The sequence below is a fragment of the Perca flavescens genome, chromosome 17 (genome assembly GCF_004354835.1).
Source record: "Perca flavescens isolate YP-PL-M2 chromosome 17, PFLA_1.0, whole genome shotgun sequence".
NCBI lineage: Eukaryota > Metazoa > Chordata > Actinopteri > Perciformes > Percidae > Perca > Perca flavescens.
Genome location: NC_041347.1, coordinates 16,113,236 through 16,138,769, shown reverse-complemented (window position 1 = coordinate 16,138,769; position 25,534 = coordinate 16,113,236). Strand labels below are relative to the sequence as shown.

At 41.2% G+C, this 25,534-nt stretch overlaps 1 protein-coding gene across 2 annotated transcripts in view; it reads right to left on the bottom strand.

Annotated features, from left to right (window-relative positions):
* dst (dystonin) overlaps window positions 1-25,534 on the bottom strand; it is a 104,408-nt gene that overhangs the window by 5,875 nt on the left and 72,999 nt on the right. For both annotated transcript variants that reach the window (XM_028603345.1, XM_028603344.1), the window contains 38 exons: window positions 20,723-20,884; window positions 20,361-20,531; window positions 19,943-20,109; window positions 19,328-19,487; window positions 18,772-19,098; window positions 18,527-18,611; window positions 17,728-17,969; window positions 17,366-17,572; window positions 17,087-17,206; window positions 16,785-16,892; window positions 16,481-16,699; window positions 16,194-16,397; window positions 15,116-15,347; window positions 14,356-14,582; window positions 14,134-14,256; window positions 13,916-14,017; window positions 13,155-13,256; window positions 12,651-12,824; window positions 12,270-12,425; window positions 11,856-12,053; window positions 11,163-11,291; window positions 10,466-10,636; window positions 9,160-9,315; window positions 8,570-8,776; window positions 8,194-8,313; window positions 7,331-7,500; window positions 7,059-7,218; window positions 5,501-5,695; window positions 5,282-5,410; window positions 4,765-4,908; window positions 4,366-4,554; window positions 4,124-4,253; window positions 3,767-3,930; window positions 3,501-3,663; window positions 3,254-3,408; window positions 3,087-3,161; window positions 2,880-2,897; window positions 206-323 (listed from right to left, as the gene is read on the bottom strand). In XM_028603345.1, the coding sequence (XP_028459146.1) occupies window positions 206-323; window positions 2,880-2,897; window positions 3,087-3,161; window positions 3,254-3,408; window positions 3,501-3,663; window positions 3,767-3,930; window positions 4,124-4,253; window positions 4,366-4,554; window positions 4,765-4,908; window positions 5,282-5,410; window positions 5,501-5,695; window positions 7,059-7,218; window positions 7,331-7,500; window positions 8,194-8,313; window positions 8,570-8,776; window positions 9,160-9,315; window positions 10,466-10,636; window positions 11,163-11,291; window positions 11,856-12,053; window positions 12,270-12,425; window positions 12,651-12,824; window positions 13,155-13,256; window positions 13,916-14,017; window positions 14,134-14,256; window positions 14,356-14,582; window positions 15,116-15,347; window positions 16,194-16,397; window positions 16,481-16,699; window positions 16,785-16,892; window positions 17,087-17,206; window positions 17,366-17,572; window positions 17,728-17,969; window positions 18,527-18,611; window positions 18,772-19,098; window positions 19,328-19,487; window positions 19,943-20,109; window positions 20,361-20,531; window positions 20,723-20,884 (6,079 nt within the window). The remainder of the gene's footprint in view (window positions 1-205; window positions 324-2,879; window positions 2,898-3,086; window positions 3,162-3,253; window positions 3,409-3,500; window positions 3,664-3,766; window positions 3,931-4,123; window positions 4,254-4,365; window positions 4,555-4,764; window positions 4,909-5,281; window positions 5,411-5,500; window positions 5,696-7,058; window positions 7,219-7,330; window positions 7,501-8,193; window positions 8,314-8,569; window positions 8,777-9,159; window positions 9,316-10,465; window positions 10,637-11,162; window positions 11,292-11,855; window positions 12,054-12,269; window positions 12,426-12,650; window positions 12,825-13,154; window positions 13,257-13,915; window positions 14,018-14,133; window positions 14,257-14,355; window positions 14,583-15,115; window positions 15,348-16,193; window positions 16,398-16,480; window positions 16,700-16,784; window positions 16,893-17,086; window positions 17,207-17,365; window positions 17,573-17,727; window positions 17,970-18,526; window positions 18,612-18,771; window positions 19,099-19,327; window positions 19,488-19,942; window positions 20,110-20,360; window positions 20,532-20,722; window positions 20,885-25,534) is intronic.

The window sequence follows — 25,534 nt, the reverse complement described above, 5'->3', positions numbered from 1 at the left end:
GCAATAGAATGGTGTTTGTAAAGCATCAATTGGACAATTGGAGACCTTAGCAATGTTCACCTTCCTAAAGACATTTTTTTAAAAGGATTAATAACCCAAAGTGTAACATGTTCGCAATTCTAGACAGAATTGGATGTGTACACGTTTCAGTATTTAATCAATCAGCCGTGCTTTGTGACTTCTCGTGGGGAACTTTTGAACTCACCTCGACACGGGTCGTTCTTCACCAGGAACTCATCCAGAGCCATCCAGCCTCCGCCCACCCGCACCATCACAGTGCTGCGTAAAATACGTACTAGACGAAGCTGCTGAGAGTCTCCAAACTACGGAAGTTAAACAGAGAGGGGATGTGTGAAAACACTGACCTCTGTGAACACTCTCTCACTGCAGGCGAAGCTGTGCAACACTGGAAACCAGACGGGCTCGGATAATCACATTTATTCCAATTCATTTTTTGTGTGGAATTAGACAACTTCAATCAAAATGTTCCATGCAAAAATCAAACAGCCACCAAATATGCTTTTTGTCCAGTTCAGCACTGATTTCCATGTTGCACACATTTACACAAACAGGACTATGATGTAAAAAAGTACATTTTCAGTTTTCATTCTCAGTGACACAAATTACACAAAGGCTGATCCAACTGGTTTCCTCTGGTAGTGTAATCCAAATGTAATGTTCCTAAATTACTATAGGAGTCCATTCATTCTAAATGAGTTCATGCTTAACTAACTGTTATGTTCAGTTACCTAACATTTCCTCACACGTACAATCATTTGATGTTGAGCCGGACTCATTTGAGGTAAAATTATTAGCTAATTCTGGCTTATTACAGATATTGTATATTGGTATATGTGTATATCATTTTGGGTTATAATAAAAAAAAGGCAAAAAAAGTACTTCTGGTAACTTAGAAACGGTGCCTTTAGTTGACTTCAACATTTTTAGACAAATTGGCTGATATTTCACTATCATATAATCATTTTCAAATCCAAAATAGCCAAATCAGCCCAAATCACTATCAGTCAGGCTCTACATCGATATCTGTTACAGTTTATAGCAAATTGAATTTGAGCTCCTGTATTTTATATACAGCAGTTACACAAACTTTACAGCTTTGCACACTTAACTGATACAGCAGTGGACTTTTTATTCATTTATAAAATTTGAATAATTTTAGTTAACGTGTGGTTTCTGGTTGTAATGTCTGACTTGAGTCCGACAGTGTCTGGCTTCAGTTTGCTGCAGTTACTGCATGTGGAGCCTGTGAAAAAAACACATTAACTGAAGGCACATTATTTTACCACCAGGAGGCACTAAAGTGTAAAATACTGTGCCTTCATCATACCAACCACACATGACAAACATGAGAACACTGAGCACGTTATTATGGATGTGATGGTGCAGGCTTTATGAGGTGATAGACAGAAGTCTGCCAGTTGGATATGACCATGAGCATTAGCACAAAGACATAATTCACACAGGACAATCACAGCCGCATGCTTTCTGTCAAAAACCACTCCACATCATGATCAAGCGGACAAACAGCAATCTCCTGCAATCCAGCACTTTGTTGCGCTTTCTACAACTACGACTTAAATGCTCAGGATGCACTGACACTGATGCAGACCCAATGCAGCTAGGACATGAAGAATGGTTCAAATCATTTCAGTCTAATCCACCACAGTGTGACACGCAGACATGAGCAAACAATGATGAGCCTCGGCTAAGTGCCTATTATCTCATGAAGTCTCTTCAGTAAATTATCTTCCACTTGAATGATTATTATAATGATTAAATGCCACTGGTGATATAAGTGATCAAATACATTAAATGTGATGGTGATCTGGAGGAAAAAAAGGCACAAGAAACATCTTAAAAATAACTATTTACCAGAATACAGCTTTCCAAAACTGCAACGTGTAGGTGGGGGGTAAGATTTAGATTTTCCCTGTTTGCTATTGTCTCATCGCCGATTAAGGAGTCATGTAAGCAGTGAACCAGACCAAACTGTCGAAAGAATTATTTCAATTCATTGTTGTGCGACACATCAATACAAACTAGTTCACAAACCAACACTAATGCCCCGCCCTATCCCCTCTTACTAACACCCCCCAAATATTAATCTTAATCCAAACAATCTACAGGAAGCATGTGGCACATGATCACATATCAGTAATCCTAGATTGCAACATGCAATTTGTCAAGACATATTAACTCAGGAGGTAAAATGAAAAGCATAGTATTCATTGAAATCATCAAGGTTGCCCAACTATGAAAATAAATTAATAAACAGTGTCAGTTGCACAAAAGTATGTCAGCCAATGTTGAGGTAAATCATTCCCATGATACTGAAGCGCCAAAGGCAAGCACACAGAAAGCATTATTTTCCAAACTGCCCAGCAGATGAATTAATGCCTGTGGACTAATAAAAAATATGGCCTGAAATGGTATTGGCTTATAATATTGTATTTTCTGAAACTCAAAAGTAGATATATAAATATTTACTATCCTAATTTTCACCTGGTTTGTCTTATTTTTCAACAAAACAAAAACTAACGTCATCAGAATAATCTGAAAAATGCTCTAATCACCGAAAACTTAAAACACATAGGGCCTTTAATGCTTCATTCATTAGTTATTTCAAATAAAAGTGTTATATTAGACTGAAAACACATTTTAGGCCAGTGTTCCTTATGGATTAAATTATGGCCATAGATGTTTATTTCTACTTCTGAGTTTCAGTCTGTAAACACCAGCCAGGAATCTGGGCTGAGAGTGTTAATTAGAAAACAAACATGGTAAATGAAAAAGCACATAAGGCTTGATAAGGCACAGAACAGAGGGGAAAAAAAACAGAAGAGGACTTTCATATGTACCTGGTTTCCAAGGTAGAACTGGTGATGTGAGGAACAATAAAAAACAAAATGTAGAAAGGTTAGAGTTTTTACCATGCATTGGCCTTTTAATGCAGCACTTACTCTTCGGTGAAACCAAGCTACTGGTATTTAAAACATTTCACAATAATTGTTTGTATTTGTTGAAACATTTGCTCTTGAGAAAATGTTTAGTTAAAATCTGCTTACCCGGTATTTGTTTGCACCAATTTGCTCCACTTGGAATCGTTTTGTACATTTGCATTTTGCTACTTGTCGTGTCACCTACAAACAGAGAACATTTAATTGAAGCGTAAGTCCCTAAACACATCTCTAGGTTTACATTTAGAAATTCTGGGCATGAGAGTTCATATCACCTCATCTTCAATTTTGTCAGCGTCTGTCAGCGGTTTGTAAGCGTCCTTGTTTGGATGAAGAGCTGCCACAAACTCATAGTAGTCAATGTATCCGTCCCCGTCTCTGTCAAATATGTCTGCCACAGCACTCATCTCCAGACGACTGGTGGGGAATTCTATAGAAGAGCCATTAAAGTGGTACAAAATGAGCATTTGGCTGGCTGGTATACATGCTGTTCAGTTGTGAGTTTGTAAATTGGACACTTACTGGAAGAGAGGATGCCCTCTATGAACTCCTGTCGGGTCACCTTGCCATCTTGATCTTTGTCAATGCGGCGGAAGAAGTCCATGACACGGGACTTTTTATGGTTCATCCAGCGCATGTAGCGCTTCCGCCACACATCAAAGTCAAAGTTGGCAAATTCCTTCAACTGCACAGAAGCGACAAAGGGTGATATGAGCACAACTTTGCAGAAACCAAACTGCTTGCAATCATACTGAGCGCGGGTCTGTTTAAAACCTGAACTTGATTACCTCATCCAGTCTGTCCAAGGCGTCATTGAGTTTCCTCCTTCGGTCCAAAGCCAGCAGCCACACGTGCTGCCACTTAGTGACCAGCAGGTTAACCCGCGGGTTCTTGGTTTCAATGGGAGGTTGTGTTGCTGACGCATACATCGTTTGTGTAGGAGAACGTTTTCCTGCAAGGGAAAGACATAAACTTTCATAGTGACTGTGCTCTCACAATGGAAACAGGAGGAATGCATTATCAATGACATCATTCCAGGTGCTAAAATGGACATGATAAGGATGTTGCATCTCCCTGCAGTGACTAAACACTGGGCCAGATGGCTCAGGTCATGCTCTATGTGGGGGTATTTGTGGGATACATACTTCCACTTCTTGCTTTGTCGAGCACAGGGATGTGAGACTGGACTGGGGGCTCCACAGCAGGCTTCCTTTTGTGTGTCTTAGTGATTTTGTCAACATCTGGTTGCTTCCTGGTCATTTCCTCCATGAAGGCCTGCAGGGAAAAGTGTTTGGTTCATGTACACTTGCAGTCAACTACAGTACTGTGAAAAATCTAAGTAACTGAAAAACTATGCTAGTTATTTTTATATGTAGCTTCACTTTACCTGGTGTTCTGCTATGAGGCTTTTGACCTCCTCGATCTCCTGCGGCAGCTGCTCTTTGTCCTTATCGTTGAGGTTGGTCTCAGCCCACTGTAGCCAAGTCAGCAGATTCTCCAGGAGCTCCCGAGTGGCTAACAACTCAGTGAGGGCCGTGGCCAGCCGCTGCTGGTGCTGCCTTGCCCAAGCCTGCACCTGTAACAGTAACATTACACACATTACTCATATTGAACAGACACAGAGCAATTCCTTTTGTGTGATGAGACACACACCACAAAATGTGAATTTAGTAATTTTTTGCAAAAATCTGGAGGAAGTCTATTGTTGCTTGAAGCAGCCAGATTGTGTAATTGTGCTCCATCATACCTGTGGGTATGAAAGGCATGCATGCAGCTGTGAACTGACCTCTTCGAGCCGGGCTTTAATGATGGTGTTCCAGTGTTTGATGGTAGTGATAGAGTCTGGATGGCAGATGACCAGAATGGCTTCCCCCAGACTGGTTGCTTTATTTAGAGCCACTCGCTTTTCCTCCAGTTTCTTCATGAACTCCTTAAAAATAGCAAATGGGAACGAAGAAGATTTACAAGTGGATTCTCTTCAGCAAACATAAAAGGGAAGCACTGCTCATGAAGTTGTTTTAAAATGCAAGCAAGGCAGAGCTATTTTATTAAAATGGAATCATAACTAAGATAAATATCTTAGCATTTTTTGCATGAAAGATGACATGGCATCTTCTTGTTCCAATTACAGAATTAGGGTCTTAACTTTAAGACTTTAAGTTTACTCAAGCAAAAGACAAAATATTTATGCCAGCATGTTACATTTATTTATTAAAACAACCAAAACTGTCAAAATGTAAAATTTTAATATAAACCTAAAATTCTGCTTCAGATAAAACTATATAAATATTTGCATTGCTTGCCTTGTGTTGTTCGATAAGCGCCTGCAGAGCCTCCTCATCATCAGGCAGGCTGCCATGGAAACGCAAACTCTGCTCTGCCTCAGCCAGCCACTCCAGCAGGATATGAACAGTCGAGTGAAACTCCTCAGCCTGCAGCCAGAGGATACAGATCAGTCATGCTCATAGAGTCAGTTTACCTGGTATCTAACGACTGGACAGTAGGGGCTCCACAGTACCAACCTGACACAGGGCCTGCTCCAGACGGGCCTGTTTGGACACTGAGAGGTTGCACACCGTCTCCCAGCGAGTTCCCAGCTCCTGCATCTGAACTTTGACCCAGGACGAGTCATCGTGACTGCTCTCAATCAGCTCCTTGGCTGAACGTTTGAGGGCCTGAACGCTCACTGTCCTCTTTCCTAACTCCTTTTGGAAAACCTGCAGCGACCAATCAGAGAAGGACACAGTCAAGCAACATGAATCCACATACAACTTACTGACTAGTTCAAGATTTGCGTAATTCATTTCATTTATAATTTCATTGTAAAAGTACAGAGGGAAATTGTGGATTACAATATTGCACTTCAACAGAGTCACAGCTGCTGGTGCAACAGAAAAAGAATGACTTCTGCTGCTGATGTAGTGCAGTTATTATTAATACTAAGATTGGGAGTGTCCAAACATAACATCAGTTTTCCAGACATCTTTGCTAGACAGAAAACTTTACAGAACAGAGACTCTCAATGAAAAGGTACTGCAATGCTAGCCCTTTTGTTGTTTGAATTTAAAGTCCAACCCTGGCGTGGTTTAAGTGTCCTTTGTTGTCTTTTGTGATGAGAAACAATCAGTGATGAAAGGAAAGGGTGGTGTTAATACAGCAGTGAAAACCTTTATGCTTTTGAAGTTGGGTTTCGATGCTGCAACTGAAGACTTTTTATGACGTTCAGCCAGCAGATCAACACAAGCTTTTGGGTCATGCTGTGATGTGGTTAGGGCAGTGCAATTAATCAAACTTTGATCGCTATTTTGATTTCGACTCCTAGCGATCACAAAAACAATGTCGAGAAAAGAAATTATTTTGCGAATTACTTTTTGCATGTAAACTCTTATTTTGTCTTGTGTTCTGAATGAAAAAAAAAAGTTTAAAGGGAAATTTCACAGTTCAAGGTGTTTTCACTGTTGATTAACGTAAATAAATGCAATATCTTTCCAATAGTCAATGAGTAATCTTGTTAAATAATCGTGATTTCAATATTGACCAAAAATAATTGTCATTATGGTTTTTTTCCATAACCGAGCAGCCCTAGCCTAGAAATCTTGATGCACCCTAGAGGCAGCAAATTTAATTTGCAGCCAGGGTGGTCTAGGCACTCTCTGTTGGCTTGCGAGCTGGAAAAACCAAACTCTGGTCAGGCCAATCACATCTTGTATAGAGTTGGTGGGCGGGCTTATGGCTGCTGCTGCTGGGAACAGCTGTCTTCTGGAAGACTTGGCGTTAAGCTTTTCTTTGAGAAAAGAACAAAACACGGCACTGAAGTCATTCTTAAAAAAGGAAGTTTTGCCGACCGGATACAGCAAAAGTTTAAAGTTTAATCTATCAACTAGCTCTGCTACCTTCTTCGTTGCTGTGCCTGGTTGTAGCGCTATCCTATTGCGTGCAGAGGGAATTTGAAAGCCAACCGTTTATCCCGCCCCTCGGATTGAGCGCTGCCAATGGTGAGTTCCCAGACCCAACATCTTGATGTGGGTTTGGCTTGTCAGGCTAGAGCAGCCCTAGATGTGGTCTGGTGTTGTTTCCTACCTTGTGGTTGTCTATCAGGTTGAGAACCAGGTCTATGTCTCCGTGTACGGGCTGGTCCTCAGCCAGTTGAGGTTCCACTCTGTACAGCCAGTCAATGAGAGCCTGGAGAGCGTCTGTAAACTGGCCGGAGAACAACAGGGCCTCCTCGAGCTTGTTTTGTCTGCGTGAGAGCACGAATCATTAATAGTAAATGAAAAATCTTACTGCAAATAGTTTGACTAGTAGTTGATGGGGTCGAATACAGCAAAAGATTTGGGAAGATGTATCCTTACCTTTCTACCGATTTGCCACAAACGGTGTCCCATTTGTCCCTCAGTTCACTCAGCATGTCGTCCAATTTCTGATTATCATCCCGAAGGGAGGTCTTGTCTTTCAAGGCCCGCCCTGTTCGAGTGGTGGTATCGTACACGGAGTGTTTGCTGCCCACAGCTTTTTGGAACTCCTGTGTATGAGAAACACTGTCATCAAAAAGCTCCAACCTCCAAAACAATTAAGGATTTATTTTTCTTCTTTTTTACTGTATTTAGAAAATGAACAAGCAGACAACAGTCAATTTTAGTGGATTGTTTTAAGTCTTATGATTTAGATGCACAGGGTTAGAGTGAACATTGTCTTTCCTGCTACTGTTGGCATGTCAGATAGTATCCTAATATGTCTGTGTGTGTTTTGTGATAAAGGAGACAGTATTCTGTGAGGGAAACAAAAAAAGGGGTTAAAACTCAAGAGCCACTGCTCCACAGAGATTATCCAAAAGCAAGATCACTCCTGTTACATTTGGTCCATCCCAGGATTATGATAGGATTAGCACAATATCCCCACATAACACTGCAGAGACAAACAGAGGGGACTGGGTAGTCTGTATTGCAAACACAAGCATTACTAACGCATTCTGTAGATCCTGTGATTCCCATAAATAGCTTTTGCTGTTGGAATCGTTTGCTTCCAACACTCATATATCGCACATTAAACATGGCACTTAAACGGTCTCATTATTCTGACTTGTAAAAAAAAGAAAATGGTTTGGATGCAGATGCTGTTTCTGTTAAATAAATGACACTCTGCTGCCAAAGGTGCCTGGCTATTTTAACTTTCATTCTTTTCCCCAGTAAAGCGTGACAAGACAATGCTCAGACACCTTGTGCTGCGCCAGCTGTGTCTTGATTTTGTCTGGATCGTTGGCAATTTCCACTTCTGAATCCAGAGTCTTCTCAGATTCGTCCAACCATTCCATCAGTTTATTCCAAGTTTCATGGAACTAATGAAGGATAAAGAAACAAATAAAGCATTTTGAAAAAGGTATGATTTCACTTGATTTATGGCCGAGTCCTGTTACATGTTCAGATGATTAGCTTTTCAGGCCCAAGGAACAGAAAAAGGCCCACACTAACGAATGTGCTGTAATAAGCTGAAGACAGAATAAGAAACATGCTTGATATACTATTTCCAGAGCTTTCCAATGACAATAAAAAAAAGTCCTTACAGAAGTGAAACAAAGTCCATTTAGTCCATACCTGTTTGGCCCTCTTCCTGGCGTCATCCAGCAGACGACCTCGCTCAACAGACCGCTGCACCAGCTTCTCCCAGCGGCCTTGCACGCTGAGCAGCAGGTTCTTGATCAGGACCACATCCTGTTTCTGGCTGAAGTACTTCAAATGGGTTCCTGTCTTGTCCAGTTCAATGATGTGTTCCCTGTGAGAGTTCACCTCTGTCACAAACATCTGCACAGCCCAGAGAGGAGAGAGGTTTAGGTCAGGTGTTATAATATCAAAAGGCAGTTGAACAGAGGAGGTAATGTTATTCATGTGTGCTAATGAGCTTTGTTCTGAATGATGAAACAGATGGAGTCATTAAGTCAATGTTGGCTTGATGGCAAAGCTGAATGATGATTTAGTTAACATAAGTGCTATTTTATATATGACACTGATATAACTTATTCTTTTTCACTGGCTAAAGAAATGACGCACTATCATAGCAGCTGGATAAAAGCCGAGAACTGCTTAAAAATGCTCCCACTTAGCTTCAGAAAAAAAAGCAATCATGTCATTAGCACTTTTATTTGACTTCAGAGGCAGTGTAACCCTCCTCTCTGCACAAACATTACCTTATGCTCATCAATCTGAAACATGATGGTGTCCAGTATGAGGGAGGCAGGGGAAACCATGTTCAGCGTCTGCTCTGCTTGGGTGAGCCAGTTGATGAAGTCCTGCAGAGAGTTGTGGAAATCCGTGGCCAGCGTCAAGGCTTCTTCTAGTTTCACCTGTAGACACAACACATCATTAGGCTCCATCATGCACAGTGATGGAAATAATCTCTAAAAAAAATAATTCTCTCTAAACAGAGCACTATTATAACCTGGACCCTGCTGCTGAAAAAACAAACCGCTTGGTTGCCATAACACTAGATCAAGAGAACGGGAAAAAACAATTACACTTCAATTGTGCCGAACATGACCTCTGTTTAAACGGAAGAAGTTAACATCTCTGGAGAGGCTGATGGGGAAGCAGAAATGGAATGATGAGCTTTTAATTGAATGAGAGAAACATCCACAGTGACTTCATTGTTGGAAAACATCCATTTGCTACAGCATCATCAATGCTGTGTTAATGACATTACAGACCTGATGAGAGTTATGGGTAATACCGTGTTTCTCTCATATACTGTGGGTCATGTTGAGAGTCTTGTTAAATAAAGACTTGCGGTTTAATAGTCACTACTTATTCTATTATTTGAATAAACTCTTTTCTCTTAAGTGTCACATTGCTTGAGAGAGTTTGGCCAGCAGCTGAAACTCTCTGCGGCTCTAAGATTTACCAGACTTTGAATTCCTGGGAACAGGACCAAAGTAAATAGGAAGCAAAAGCAAAATGGTACAGCAAACTCTCAAGCAGCCCGAATGAGAAGCTCCATATCTGGAGTGAGAGTGGTGAGGGAGAGAAGATTGATCTTTTTTGCCATGTTGATATGTTGAAATGATGATGTTTATTTATTGTAGCAACAAAAGTGAATAAAATGTTGTCACAACGGAATAACATATAAATAAGATTTCTGAAAGAACAACATAGTAATTGATGAGTCTCTATTTTGGCTCACATATTAGCTTAGCTCATTTATTTATTTTATGCACTTGTCAAGTGTTCACTGTGGCAACAGTGAGAAGACCGCAGTTGTTCCACGCTGACTCAGACAGTAACTCACCTGCTGTGATCTACAGTGTAACCACATCCTGTGTGTCACTGCCAGCACGCCGTCCTTACACCATTCATTATCGGCACTGGGATTAGAGGCTTACAGGCATGGCTCAAGTGTATGTCAGCGATCTCTCACTGGGACCTAAAGCTGAAGTTGTGAATCATCAAGCCGAGAGCAGTGTAAGTCTACCGTCCTCACCACAACTCTTAGCTGCATACCTTTCTCTCCACAACCTTCCCCTGCACGGCTTCCCATTTGTCCTTCAGGTTGGCGAGGTCCTGCTCCGTGTTGCTGTCTGGACCCTCGGGTGTTATGGCGAGCAGCTGGTGACCCTTGTTCATCAGCTCCTGGTACAGCTCCTCCTTTACCTCGAAGGCAGAACACAACTCCTGCAAGATAACAAGACACAATGACATGAGGGGAGCGGTGCTTTCGTCAAATAGACCACATTACAGCTCTGCTTTAGTTTGGAATAACAATATGAGTCTGAAGTATGTGTGATAAATTTGTTAGTGCACTTCATTTTTATGTTAGTTTAAATCCACTCTAAAAATGGTGAAGAATTAGACTCTCAGAGGCATGTTCCCACGAGTGATCCCTCTGTTTTTGGTTCCATAAAATGTCAATACTAATGCTTCTTCAGGCAGAGTTTGTTGTGAAAATGTCTCGGGTTTCTCCATTAGAGAAAAGGAAAACAAAAAAGGGAGACATTCCTAAATTCATTATAGTCAGACATGGCTGAATCAATTTGAAACGCTTTAAAAGGCTTTTTGTCTTCTTCTGCAGGGGGGTGCAAGTAGTGTATTTTGCAATGTCACTTAATTTTCACACTTCAGATAAAACACAGAAAAGACATCGCTGTCTCCTTACTAGCCTGCCATCTGTATACAGCCTTTCATATTGTTAAATACATACCAGATGGGTGTTAAGCTGCTCCCGGGCCGTGTCTGGTAAGCCTCCCACAGCCTTTGATGCCAACAGCTGACGTTCCGTGTCTTTCAGCCATTGCTGCATATCTTCTATCTCACCATGGAAACCTTGGGCCTACAACACAATACAACCTGAGTCAGGACAAAAGGTGTCTCACACACACTCATTGTTAGCAACCTATTGCTCAGAGAGGACGATGTCAGAGTTATTAATTCATTCATTTAGTAACCAAAAGTGTCTTTGGTATTCAGCAGTATAAATTAAAAAGCCTGAAATGTAACAAAATAAAGCTGTTGATCACAAATCACACAAATAAGTGTTGCTGTTAAAATGTTGTAAGTTAACTGGGTTCCAAATGAAATCTTTGATTGGATTTTTTTGGCACTTTTTTTTTTAAATATGAATACTCTAAACCTGGGATGGATTATGTCTTTTAAGGGAACTTTTCAAAAAGAAATGTGAATAAAAATCTAAATCCAGGACATATTTCTGTTCCTCATATCCCCCCTCACATCATAGTACCCTGCTAAAGGTCAGAGTTATGAATAGAAAAGGAATGAGGAGGGGGGGCAGTGATGGAGCTCACCCCTCCAAAATAATTTATGACTTTGACATAACTTACTTGCTCCCCTGGGAGAGCCTTCTACATTGTGATGAAAATAATTTTTCATACAGTACCTGAAGCAGAGCGCTCTCTAGCTGTTGCTTCCTCTGCCCCGACTTCTCCAGGATGGCTTTCCACCGCTGGTTCAGGTTCTCCAGTTTGCTCTGCAGACCGGAAGCTTCCTCACCAGCGCTGGACTCCACCAGATCATTACCGGCCTTATTGACCGTCTCAACTGTCGCCTTATGAGCCAACACATCATTCTGGAGAACCTGTAGAGTTAAAGCAGCCAGAAATGGCGTGATGTTGGGTGGATGGATCTGATGCACAAAACTAAGTCTGCATGGGTAAAAGTACAACAATTCAGGATGATGAATCTACTGCCTCCTTGTTCTTTTTCTAAAGCTCATTTGCTAAACCCATGGTTATTTAAAGGTACCTTACATATTTGAATTTGCATGGAGAAAAAAAAACTACTTTTGTCGTACATGATGCTTGGCAAGCTCTATCTCGACAGCTTTGGGGTCTCCTCCAGCCTTCCTCTGGTCATTGAGCAGCTCCTCGGTGTGGCTCATCCAGGCCAGAACCTCGTCCAGTGCGTGCTGGAACTGGCCCAGTGCCAGAAGGCCTCCCTCCAGTTTGTGCTGGATTAAGGACAGATGAAACCATTAGATATTGCAGCGTGTGAAAGCACTTGACATGCATAGCACACATAATATTCCACAGCCTGTTTGATCCATTGTTGAGTCTTTTTTATAGTCCATAAGGAACTATTTAAATTCATAGAGAGTTATTACATACTTAAAAGCATACTGCCAAATTGAAAAGTGTGAATGAAGCTTTCCCTCTACATGTTTCCCTTTTCTGACCTGTCGGCTGATGATCTTCTCATCCAGGTTTTCCCAGAGCATCTTGAGCTCAGACATTGGTTCCTGGATGGCGCTGCGATCGGCCTCCTCCGTCACCTTTTTCAGCAGGAGGCCTGCCTGGTGGTTCAGGCGCTCCATCTCGATCTGCAGCTGGTACGCCTCTCCTTTGAACTCCTGATACATACAGCACATACAGTGGTACAACCCAATCAGTCAACACAAGTACAAAGCATTGTGGGCAATACATCTGGACCTACTGACTCTGCCTTTTCAGCACAAGATTTGTCTTATTTTACATCCAAGACAATGTGACTACTTTATGAAGCTGCTTTTACAGAGCTTTTGTACCAACTGGGACAGGTTATATGAATCAAGCACTGAACATAAACACAGCTGTTATATTACAGAGCCTTTGTAGCACTGCAGTAAAGTTAAAGACGTACATTAATAAGAGCATAAGTGAATTATAAGAATAGTCCTGCTGTTGCAAATACAACACTTTACCTTGAGTTCTACCATCTGCTGCTTGACAGTTTCCAGGTCTGTGCCTACAGGTGACATTGAATCCAGTTTGCTCTCCAGAATATCCACCCAGTCAAACATGCCCTGCGTACAAGGTGGGTAACCATTGTTACTCAGAGGAAACAAAGCTTAGTGCACAGGGAGTCATGTTTCGCATCTAGTGCCATGTTATGCACTAAATCTCACGGTTGGTCTATGTAATTGACATATTAGGTAAACACATAAAAACACAAAAAAATGAAAAACAAGCATTAAACTTAAATACTATCATCTTATGAAGTGTGATCCTTAAAGTTGGTAAAATGAAATCAGCCGTGAAGAGGACTCCTACTTTCCTACCATGAAAAGATCTTTATACACTAGTTCAAGTTTGAGCCGAATTTAGTGCAGCACTGTGGTTGGTGTTTATTGTTTCCAAATGAATAGGTCCCTCATAAAATGTTGTATCACTTCAATCGTGTGCAATAAAAAAGCCCTGCAATCTGTGGTTTCATTTGAGTGCCTTAAACGTTGTGTTTAACTTTAAATGCATGTACATGTCTCCATGAACAATTTAATTTTAGAATAAGTTATACAATAAAGACAAACAAAAATCAACTAATGAAAAAAGTCTGTTGCATCAGTAACATTAGGATTTGGGGTAGGTTTCAGAAGCTTTGAAAACATATTGCTGTGTCACACTACATTCAGAGAATTACTTCAGATTATTCCTTTCAAATACAATGAAGCTATGATCAAAGTACCTGCAGGCCATCCTGGAACTGCACAGCAGCCTGCATGGCTTCTTCCAGCCTCTCTACTCTCTCCTTCCAAGTCTTATTAAGATTTTCCCATGCTGAATTCACCTGGAAAAAATAACACGAGTACTTCACCACAAGCCATATGGAAACTCCAGAGTACCAGCAATTAAAATAGAAAAAACTATGTCTTTGTAAAGATAGTTTTAAATGTTATCTATTACCTCATCAATACTTTTCTTTATCACAGGTTTATCAGGTTCCCCGCAGGCAGTCATAAGCTCTGCACCCTGGATTTGAACCACATCAAGCTCTTCCTGCAGCCCATCAATCTCCTCCTTAAATCCCTGTAGAAACAAAAGGCCGCCGTTAAAACAAAGAAAGGCTCCTTAAGTCTTAATTACCCACTGGTTGATTTAATAATTTAATTTTGGGCATCTGTCTACCTCGACAAACTCCTGCTGTTGTTTGACGACCGAAGGATCGACTCCGGGCTCCTCCAGCTCTCTTAGCAGGTCCTGGCTGTCTTTGATGGTGACGATGAGAGCGCAGTGGTCACACCAGAACTTGTCTGCCAGGTCCATCACATCCAGCAGCTTCGCCTCCCGCTCCTCCAGTAAGGCCTGGATGTCGTTCCAGAGAAACACCATCTGGTCCAGTTTGTCTTGTACAACTTGAGGGGGTAAAAAAATAAATAAAATTAATATACAATAAATCATTTAACAACGTAAAATGTGGAATACAAACAGAAGACCACAAATATCAGCATGTATTCATCAGCTGTGTGTGCTGTATTCATCAGCTGTGTGGGAAAACATCTCGCACATTCACAGGTTTTAATGAGGAACTGCTTGGTCTCTTGGTCTTGCTTTGTACCTAAAACAAGAACAGCATTCCCATTAAAGCCACACCTGGAGGAAAGCTTTAGGAATCCATCAAACAAAAACGTCTGAACTTTGATTTTCGGCCAAGGATTTTAAGAATGATTGCACATGTTTTGATAGGGGAAGAACTAAAGGTTTAGCCAGTGATTTTGTTTAGTATGCCTCTGATATTTTTCCTTTGTTATGCTATTTGTCTAATTGGCTCTTATAATTATCCCACAGCCATATTATGGTGTAATCCTTCTAACTGGATTCAATTAAATAAAAAAGAAAGGGAATACAATTAAATTAAAAAAATAAGATAATATAATATGTATCATACCTTTGGCAGACATGTCCTTGTCTGCTCCTACAGATCGTGCAATCATCTCCTCGCCTCGCTGCCTCAGTGTCTCATAAGAGGGCTGAAGCTTCTCCAAATCCACAGAGACAGATTTATTTTCAGTAATCTGCTCTCTGATCTTGTCAACCTCCACTGAGATGGACGGAGGCTGCCGCAGGCGTTCAGCGATCCGTTCCAGGGATTCCAGCATCGGGTCAATTTTATCATGGAACTGGTGTAGAACGAGGAGAGGAAACACCTTAGTTTGTTTTTATACTTCATATAGTAATATCAGTAAAGAAAGCTGGGAACATGTTTAGCTCGTGTTAGAGAAAGACACTGTACTATAACAAGAAACAATCCTGTAAAACAATATATGTACATATTTGTACATATTTGTTATAGTCTTTTATATATTTAATGTACTATTTAGTATATATTTATGTTCTTGACTGTTGCAGTACTTTGCTTTATTGTTTATTTCATTTTAGTATTTTTACTGTATGTTATAAACAACAAGACAAGTTCTCTGTAATTGAAAACTGAGATTATTTGTAAAACAAAAAAATGTGTGACGAGTGGAGCGTTGGATTAACAAAACAAGATATTTGAGGACGTCAACCTGAGTTTTGGAAAACTGTGATGGAAATTGTCCACTATTTTCTGAAATTTCATAGAATCAATTGATAAATCAAGAAAATACTACTGCAATGAGTAATCAATGAATGAGATTAATTAAAAATATTAATTTGTTGCAGCCCTCATACAAAATGATCATGATTCATAAAGCTTTAGATGGTAAAACATGGTCATCATGTAAAAAGCTACTATGTTATAACTACTTATGGACTCTATTTGAAGCCAATATTATAGTTATTTATTTTTCAGACATAGCAAAGTGGCTTTATTACATTAGAAAATGTTAGTTTAATGGCAGATTGTTAACATTTAAACATGGAATTTCTTTAAAATGTTGGATGGATGGACAGGGCCCATGGAAACACTGTGAGCGGCAATTTCTTGAAACTTTGTTATGACATCAAATTGAATATGTAAAATGGGAACAACTGCTCCTCACCTGGGTGGATTTGGAGATGGCCTCATCCAGAGTAGCAGCTCTCTGCTTGACATCAGCCTTGAGTTTGGTGTAAAGTTGGTCTGTAGCTGTGTACTTCTCTCTGATGGGCACGCCCTCCACCGGGCTGATTTCAAGTAACTGAGGTCCGGTCTTATTCATCTTGTCGATGTGGGGCTTGTGCTCGGCAATCAGCTCACGCATTTGCTGGAAAAGGATATGACACATTAAGTTTTTCATTGCTTAAATAAAAGTGTTGTACTGAACATCTGCCTCTCTTGGCTTCTTACCCTCAGCTCCTCTTGCTGCTGCCTGAGTGTTTCATACTCGATGGAGGGTGGAGGCAGCTGGCTGAAGGCGCCCAAGGTTTCCTGAAGCCACGGCCACATCTCCTCACAGGTCTCCCAGAACTGACTGGCCAGAGACTGGGCTCGTTCCAGCTGCAGATAGCGCTCCGAGTTCAGCTGACTGACAATGCCGTACTGATCCAAGAGTGTCTGGGTCCTGGCCTGATTGAAAACCAAGAACATCCATTAACTTATGTACATCATCTTAATGAATACTTCTTTCAAATTATAAATTAATTCTTTTCACCTCCAAGATTTCTTTCTCTTCTGGGTTTTTGGTGTTCATGATGGCCTTTCCTGTTTTCACAATATCGTCCACAGCATCTTTGTGCCTCATAATGTCCATGGAGAAGATCTGGAAAACCGGTAGAGTGAGTTTGGCTTTACAAAACAAAACCGCTGCGTTTACTGTACTTTGTTCAAAGGAAGGCCTGTGTCAATACACACACACACACACACACACACACACACACACGCGCACACGCACGCACGCACGCACGCACGCACGCACGCACGCACGCACGCACGCACGCACGCACGCACACTGACCTTCTGTGCTTGGAGCTGGGCTGTGGTTTGGTCCTTCTCCAGCCTGATCTCGCCCATCGACAGCAACTTCCTCTCAGCTTCAGTCAGCCAGGAGAGTTCAGCGTCTGCAGCCTGTTCAAACTGGAAACAAAAAAATCACTGACATTTTCCATTGCGGAAAACGTTTCAACTCCTAATTAAATATGGAAATTAAAGTAGAAGATGACAATTAAATGAAAACAAAAAAACTGAAAGAGAAAACGAATGAAAAAAAGCTGTTAATCAGTTTCTCTGGTTTACCTGCTGTGACTTGAGTATATCAGCGTTGATCTGGTCGACCTGCTGGCTGACGGTGTCGCAGACGGCTCTGTACCGCTCATTATCCTCAGTCACCAGCTTGTCCAGACCCTCACGAGCGTGCCAGGGGATCAGATCCAAGAGAGAGCTACTTAACTCATTCAGCTTGTCCATCACAGGTTTTTGGTCTTTACTTTCCTTCAACAACGCCTGGACAAGATTACATGACAGAACACCAACTTAAGCATAGTGAATATACAGATGTGTTTTTGTAAAGCGGCTCCCTGAGTGTTAGAGGTATTGTATGTTAAAGATCACATTTGGAATTAATTTCGTTCTTAAACTTTTATTGCAGAAACTCTTACCTTCTGCCTGCTTTGTGCATGAATGAGCTGCTCGCCCACTGGATCCTGATCAGCAAAAGCGCTGACCTCAGCTTCTACTTTCTCGAGCCACGAGCTCAGGTCCTCATGGGCATGCTGCAGCTTAGTAGAGAGACTCCAAACCCGCTCCAATGTCTTTAAACCGCTGTCACTCAAAGAGTTGATCTCAGCGTACTTTGTTTTTATTCCGTCCAGTTTGCCTTGGATAACAACCACCTCATCACCTATAAATAGATGGTAAAATATTATATATTGAAGGAGTTTCATATTTCTGCTTTAGTGTAAGGAAGTACAGTGTGCTGCTAGCTTGGCTGAACACAGAGAGCAGAAGAGTCATGTAAGCAGCATCCTGCACAAATTCTGATGTTTTAATAACAAAATTGTGTTTAAAGCCACATATTTCAAAGAAAGAATGCATGTTAAAAACAAATTACATACACAATTCTGATAGGTAAAAGAATACACTGCCATTTTGGGAATGCTGGATAAGAGAAGACTGGTGGTGATATCTTCTTTCTAATTCGTAGCAAAAAAGCAAATAACTTCATAAAATGTTGAAATATTTCTTAAAATAAGCTGGCAGAGACGACACTACCAGTGCTTTCCGAAAATTAGATTTTAACTAATTTTGTCATTTACGATTCCTAAAAAAAACCACTTTGTCTACTGTTAAACTGCTCCGAAAATAAGACCAGAAACCTTATCTGATCTGTATTACAGAGACAGAATTGTTTGCTTAACTGTATGAACTGTGATAGGAAAGTCATAAAGTCAGACATGCCTGTTGTTTGCTTCAGAAGCTCCATCCCATTAGAGATGGCTTGGTCAACATTCTTCTTCCTCAACTCAATATCACTTTGTAGTGCCTAAAAGGAAACCACAACCTTAGAAAGTCATTGAGAGTGAAAACAAACTTCCCACTGTAAACAATGCATGGCCCACAAATCACTTAAATCAACTGAAACGTGAATAATGCAACTGAAATGAAAGGACAACATAATGTGTGGCCTGAGGAGGAGTGTATACCCGTTGTTCTGCCAGCTGCTTTTCAAGAACATCTATTTTGTAGTCCTCCACAGACACTTCGCTCAGCCTCGCGTGTACCTCGTTGAGCCAGTTCATGAGGGCCACTTCGTCCTCTCCAAACACCTGGGCGTTAGCCAGAGCCTGTTGCAGCATCTCAGCTTTTCTCCTGCATCGCTCCTGGAGCTCTATGTAACTGGCCTGGGTGGCGTCCAGTTTGGATTGAACAAACTCCTTTTCCTCGACTGAGCTCACAGTTTTGAGCATGTGACCCAGACTGACGGCCTGTAACAGGTCTTTACTGTGATTCATAATCTCCTCCTCTAAGGCCTGACCACAGGGAATGGGAAATAAAACCAAGGACATGTGACACAAACAACACACACATAAAACAAAAATATAAAAACTGAAATGAATGACAAACGGAATGGGAAATAATGAAATGCACAAACTTAAAAGTAACAAGCAAAATAAATGAAACTCAATTCAGATGAACATAATTGATTGGGTCATACAAATCCCAAAACATATGGTTATTAAGTAAAATTATGGATATTACCTTATGCTGAGAGATCTGATCTTCCAGTTTAGACGTCTCAGTGCCGATGGGTTCAGAGTTGGTTAGGTGTTTCTCTGTACCGGCCAGCCATTCGCTCAGGGGCTCTAGGGTCTCGTGGAACTGCTGAGTGATCACTAAGATGCTCTCCAATTGCTTGTGCCTGACGTAGATAGTAACAACAGTGGATTATGAGCAAAGTACAGTAATGGACAAACTCAAAGTGACAAATGTATGGACATTTCTAGACATACAGTTATTCATTTCTTGCTGAGAGTCAGATGAGTAGATCGATACCACTCTTATGTCTCAGAGTGGTAACAATCTTCTCATCTAACTCTTTGCAAGAAGGCAAATAAGTGCATTTTTCTGAAATATTGAACTATTGCTTTAAGCTTCAGTAGGAGGAAAGGAAATGAGAATTTAGGAGTTTGACATTCTTCATAGGTTTTGAATATTCCCAGATCCAAATCCAGGCAAAAACACCAATTCAGTTAAGGGATAAAAAATCACAACACTTTATATCGCAGGAAAACTTTTCATTAGCAAGTTTTAACTCTGAAGCACACTGAAGCACTGCATTTAGAGGGACTTTTAACATTACAGATTTATACAGACCTGTTTTCAGCCTTCTTGAGCAGAGTGTCCCACCTCTGCCCCAGGCATCCGATCTCTTTTGCGAGCTTCTCTTTATCCACAGACTCTGCCCGTTCTGCAACCTTCTCTCCCTCTTTTTTTATCAGCTCCACTGTTGGCTTTCTGTCATCCAGCAGTCTCTGTAAGAGCTGTCAAAGGCAAACAAAGGAGGAGAGTTATTAGGCGCCTTTAACATGTTCTGACCGTGAGCATTGCTTGATGGTGAAAAACAGTAAATCTAACAGGGACAAATAAAGTGTCCATTAAACTAAAAGCTTTGTGTACCGCACTCGTGTTTAACAATGGATGTCAATTAAATAAAACAAATGGTGTCTTGAAGTGGAAAGATTAAACAGTTAGTGTGTTTTAATATGTTGGTACCACGTGATAACCGGCTTACTTTCTGCTCTTGTATCTGTGCCTTGACCACTTTGAACTCTGCAGATGGAGGTTTTTGATTGGCCACGAGTTCTTCTGTGTCAGTCAACCAGCTGAGCAGTGACTCCAGAGCATCCTGAAACCTCCCACAATGCAACAGGGCTTCGTGCAGCTGGGCTGAACGCTCAGCAATCTGCAGACCACATGGTAAATATAGATGTCACCTGTTTTAAAGCCAACTTCAAACTGCACCCAGTAACTCATCAAAGGACTATAACAGATAGTAAGAACGGATGACTCATTACACTGACAATATCTCTTTATACTTTCACCAATATTCAAAAGCAAAGATCAACCAGTCGGACCAGTAGTATAAAACAAAACCTTTTTATTGAGGGTATTCCACTTTGTGTTGACTTCCTCCAGGTCATCCTCAAGCTTCTTGGTGCTGGTACCTTTGGCAGCGTTTTGGATCAGACCATGGCCAAGGGAGCTGATGTCTTGAAGCTGAGTCTGCAACGGATCAATGTCCTCTTTCTGGAAAGCCTAAAGACAAATCAGAATAAATATTTCATAAGTGCTCACATTACAATGCCATAGGTTTTATTTGGAGGTTCATTTAACAGACTGGATTTCTGTTCCAATTGTAAAGACCAGAGATTTCACAATGCATTCATTTTTTTACTACATTGTTCGGAACCTAGACCAAATTAAAATTGTAATCAATTCTAAATAATTCCTCTTTGACAGTAAGAGTTTGATTACAATGTTGCTCCCTGTCACGACTGTCTTCAAATAATTTTGTGTTACTGAGCTTCACACAAACACATAACATCTGTAAATCTGAAACATATAAAAAATGTAACCATAATACATGAATAAATGAAATAGGATGATAAAGATCTAGTTTTTATGGGACAAAAAGTCCAAAATGATGCCAGGAAGTCATCCCGAATCCAGAGACACGATTGCCACGACATCACCTCAGGTTTGGTGTTAAAAATCCAGCTGACATAAACAACTCTCTAACCAGGCAGCAGCTTCTAGTAAAGCATAGTTAACATTTAACACACAGCTGTGCACAGTCACAGGCTGAGCTAGTGGGCAAAACCTATTTCACTCATCATGTAATCAGACTTAAGTAAAACACCAAGCCAGCAACTGGGAAAAACTCATCCAAAGAGACGTATGATAGTGAAACATTTGCTGGACCAGCTATGAACAAAACTCAGAAATGAAGGAAGAGGCTTTTGTAGGGTACCTGTGGGGAGAAATAACCCATAGGGTTCATTTCAGGACATGCAGCGATGGCATTCAGTAAGGCCTCTATCTCCTGCTCTCCTGCATGCTGGAACGTCTCTAAACTTTTCGGCAGACAGGCCTCCACTGATTGCAGAAACTCCTCCAGCTCCTCCATGTTGTACTTGGACGCCCTTTGTTGCACAGTACACGCTTCGGTTTGCTGGCGGCTGTCTATGGGTAGAGTTACAGAGTTTCCATATGTCTCAGGCTGTGTCACCACCACACTGACCAACTCACAGTCGTCCTGAGATGACACATCCTCTAACAGCTCAGCAGTGGAAAGCTCATCATAGTCTGTTAAAGTCCTGGAACGCCATCCCGATTTTTCGTTTTGAGACCTGGAGGCTGACCCTGAGGAGAACCTCCCAGTGGAGTATTTGTATTCTCCATTGCTGAGGGTATCCTTTTCATTTAGATCCACCACACCCGATTCTGTTTGTCGCAGCTCCTGGACCAAGCTGCTGCTGTGGTAAAGAGACCGGCTGTCCCTCGCAGGTGAGAAGGGGAACTCCTCCTGCCCTGAGCTGAGCGACCGCCCAGTTCTCAGGTCCCCGGACATATGCATTGCCTCTGAAGACGAAAGGCTCCTTGTACCGGGGCCTGCTCTTTTGTGGGATCTATGAGCATGTCGCTCCTTCTCCACAGTCGGGCTGTACAGACCCGAGTCCTCTTCAGATGTCAGTGAGCTAGTCATACTCTGCCCTTTCCTGCCATTGATCAACCCCGGCCGCTCCACACTCCCAGAACATAAGGTCCCACTGCGGCTCGCATACTCGCCCATGTTAGTTGGGGCAAAAGTCCGCCATGAACGACGATGATGTGGATGATCCTTCTTCTCTCCTCCCTGGAGACGTGACTTGGGCAGCACTGTATCAGTAGCCCTGATTATGTGCCCGTTGAGCTTAAGCCTATCAAAGACGACACGTTCGTCCAGCATGGCAGGTTTGCGGGTTCGGAACTCAAATGAACTGGAAGTTGAGAGAGCTCCATTTCCACACATGCTGCTGAGGTCTAACGTGCGGTGAGTGTAAGGTAAGGTGCCTGTGAAGTGCCGGGATGAAAGGCTGCCTTTAGAGCCTGAGTCTATCTGCTCATTGAGCCGGACGGTGTCATAAATGGACCTCTGGGGCACATAGCAGTCATCAATGTTCAAGTCCTCCTCCTCCCCCTTCCCCACACAGGAAGGGTTTTGTCTGAGGCAATCTGGTCTGCTCAGCGGTTTGCCCATGCTAAAACAATTGTCAATACTCACTACAAAGCAAACATTAAGGATGTAGTGAAATCCTTTGAGGTATATGTTGCTTTAGTGCACGCTGAGTAATTTAAAAAGGAGCACAATTTGAACCCTTGACATGAGGGGCAATTGTGTGCAAAATCAACATTTTTCTCCTCTTTAAAATGAGGAGTTAACAAATAAATACTATATTAATAAAATCCACAATTTAAAATGTCTTTTAAAAATGATGGACATATAATGGACTAAGTTGAACTTGTTAAAAAAAAATAAAGGCTTTAGAAATACAGATATGGCAAACAATATAAAAATCTCAAACAAATGCTAGGACTGTATAACAGCTTCATATTCTGTAGTAGGAATGAAAATCCAGTCATTCAATACAGTCACCTATCCCAAAAATATTCCTCTAGGCTCTTCTCTGTGCGTTGCCAAAACTTAATCCCTATTCCTCTGGTCCAAAGTGCTTCTTTTCCCCTGAAATCCTCGCAGCATCCATGCGAGTTAAAGGAAAATCTTCAGTGCAAAGTGAAAATATCCACAGGCAAATCCAGCAGGCTCTACCAAAAGCTGTGGGCAGTTCTGAGGAGAGCTGGTACTCCTGGATAAACAAAAAAGCCTGCCCTTTCTCTCTCATCGCTCCCTTGCAATGACAGACACCCTCCTGGCAGAGGGTTTCATGCCCCGCCCCCGCTCATTATTCAGACAACATCTGCCACAACTCCATTTGTGCTGAGAGCCGCTCCGGCACATGTTGATTGGTGGACACATGACCCCCCCCCCTTTTCTAATTCTCCCTTATGTCAGCATGGCCCATATGACTTCACTTCTAAGCCATCTTATGCATCCTGACACAATCACTCACTTTCCATTTTTTTTCCTTTTATTTCAGACTAAGGGAATGGAGAGGGGAAGTGATACGCACCAGCTTTTCTACTTCACAAAACCTAGACCAGCAGGCAGCTCCCACTCTGATGACATCACACTATTCTGAAATAGATACACACTTTTCCTTTTTTTTCTCTCTTTGCCCTCTGTTTTCTTCTTGTGGACGGTTGCTGTGGACCCTGCAGATATTCTTAATTACTGTGGCATCTCTTTCAAAAACTAATGTCTGCAGGTCCCAAGCTTGTCTTTCTCAGTTTGAAGAGCAATAAAGCATTGCCAACCAAGTGATCCACTGAACATAAAACCATGCTGAGGGAGGCACAGGTCCCAGGTAATTTAACACTGACGGCTCTGCCAAGTGCATGAAGGTGCTTTTTATGTCCAGTGACCGGGGTAGGAGAAGAAAGGAGAATAGGGGAGATAATGAAAGGAATTTATTTTTGTTTCCTGGATTGTCTACACCACAGTGGCTCGGTAAGGAGCTGAACAATCCCAACTTCTTTGTCCTGATATGCATGCATGAGAGGAGATGGAAAGAGATATAGAGAGATAAATAAGCAGTTAGGATCTAGTAGGATTTTAAAAAGGATGTTCAGCCACTGAAACCTGCATACTTTTTAAATATTCAGGCTTTTTTCTGGCTGCTGCAAGTCCCTTTTTTCCCCCCTGTCCCATAATGTGCTAATTATTTTCTTTATTAATCAGTTAATCATTTTACCTGAAAAAAAGTGACATATGTCAGCTTGACATATTTAAATAGCTTGTTTTGTCTGACCAAAAGATATTCAGTTTGCTACGAAAATTAGCAAATATACGCTTTTGCTAGAAGCAACAACCTGTGGGAAAACATAATCGCCTGACAGCAAAGATATGTGTACATACCTGTATAGCAACTATCCCACAGAAGTTTCATGTTTCACTTTAAGAAGAGTGTATCATTGCTATGTGGCAGTGAGTCAGCGACACTACGTGGTCACAATGACACTTTTGAAAAAAGCATTAAACATGACACTAATCGACTAAAGAAATCTAAGTTGACTAAGACCAATAAGATAATTGTGAAAATAAACAGCAGATTTATCAATTGTTTAAAACAGAGATCTTCAACAGGGGGTCCTCAGAGTTACTGTAGGGGGTAGGGCTGTGCTCGATTAAAGAAATTCTTAGTCGATTAACACTCATTCAAAATTGTACGACCGATTAGTCGATTAATCGACTAAGAGACAGCAGCCCTAGTAGGGGGGCCTCCAAATTATTGTTAAAATTTGAAAGTTTTTTCAAAAATCAAAATGTCTTAACATGAATCATGAACATATTATTAGCAAATATAAATCCCCACTGATGATAGGCTTACTGGCCTATGGGTCAGGTAGTCACTTAGATACAGTATCCATCCACAGCTAACAAGGATTCACTGTGCCACACGTATGGTTAACATTAAAAGATGATTTATAAAATCATGTTGACAATTACTTCAATAGCGTAGTATACTATGCACTAAAAAGGTATGTAAAGGCTTTAGACCGCCCTACACTTTGTGTGTACACATTGTAGGCCCAGTTTAATATGCAACTTCATTTTTTACAATATTAGTAGTAGGGGACCCCTCTTTCAGTTAAGGGGTCCTTGGCTTAAATAACATTGAAGAACCCTGGTTTAAAATAATCATTAGTTGCAGCCCTAATCTATATCGGAAATAAAGTTTAGGCAAAAAAGACAAAAACAAGGGTAACTGCTGCTGTGAATTACCAAATATTCCATCATCCAACACA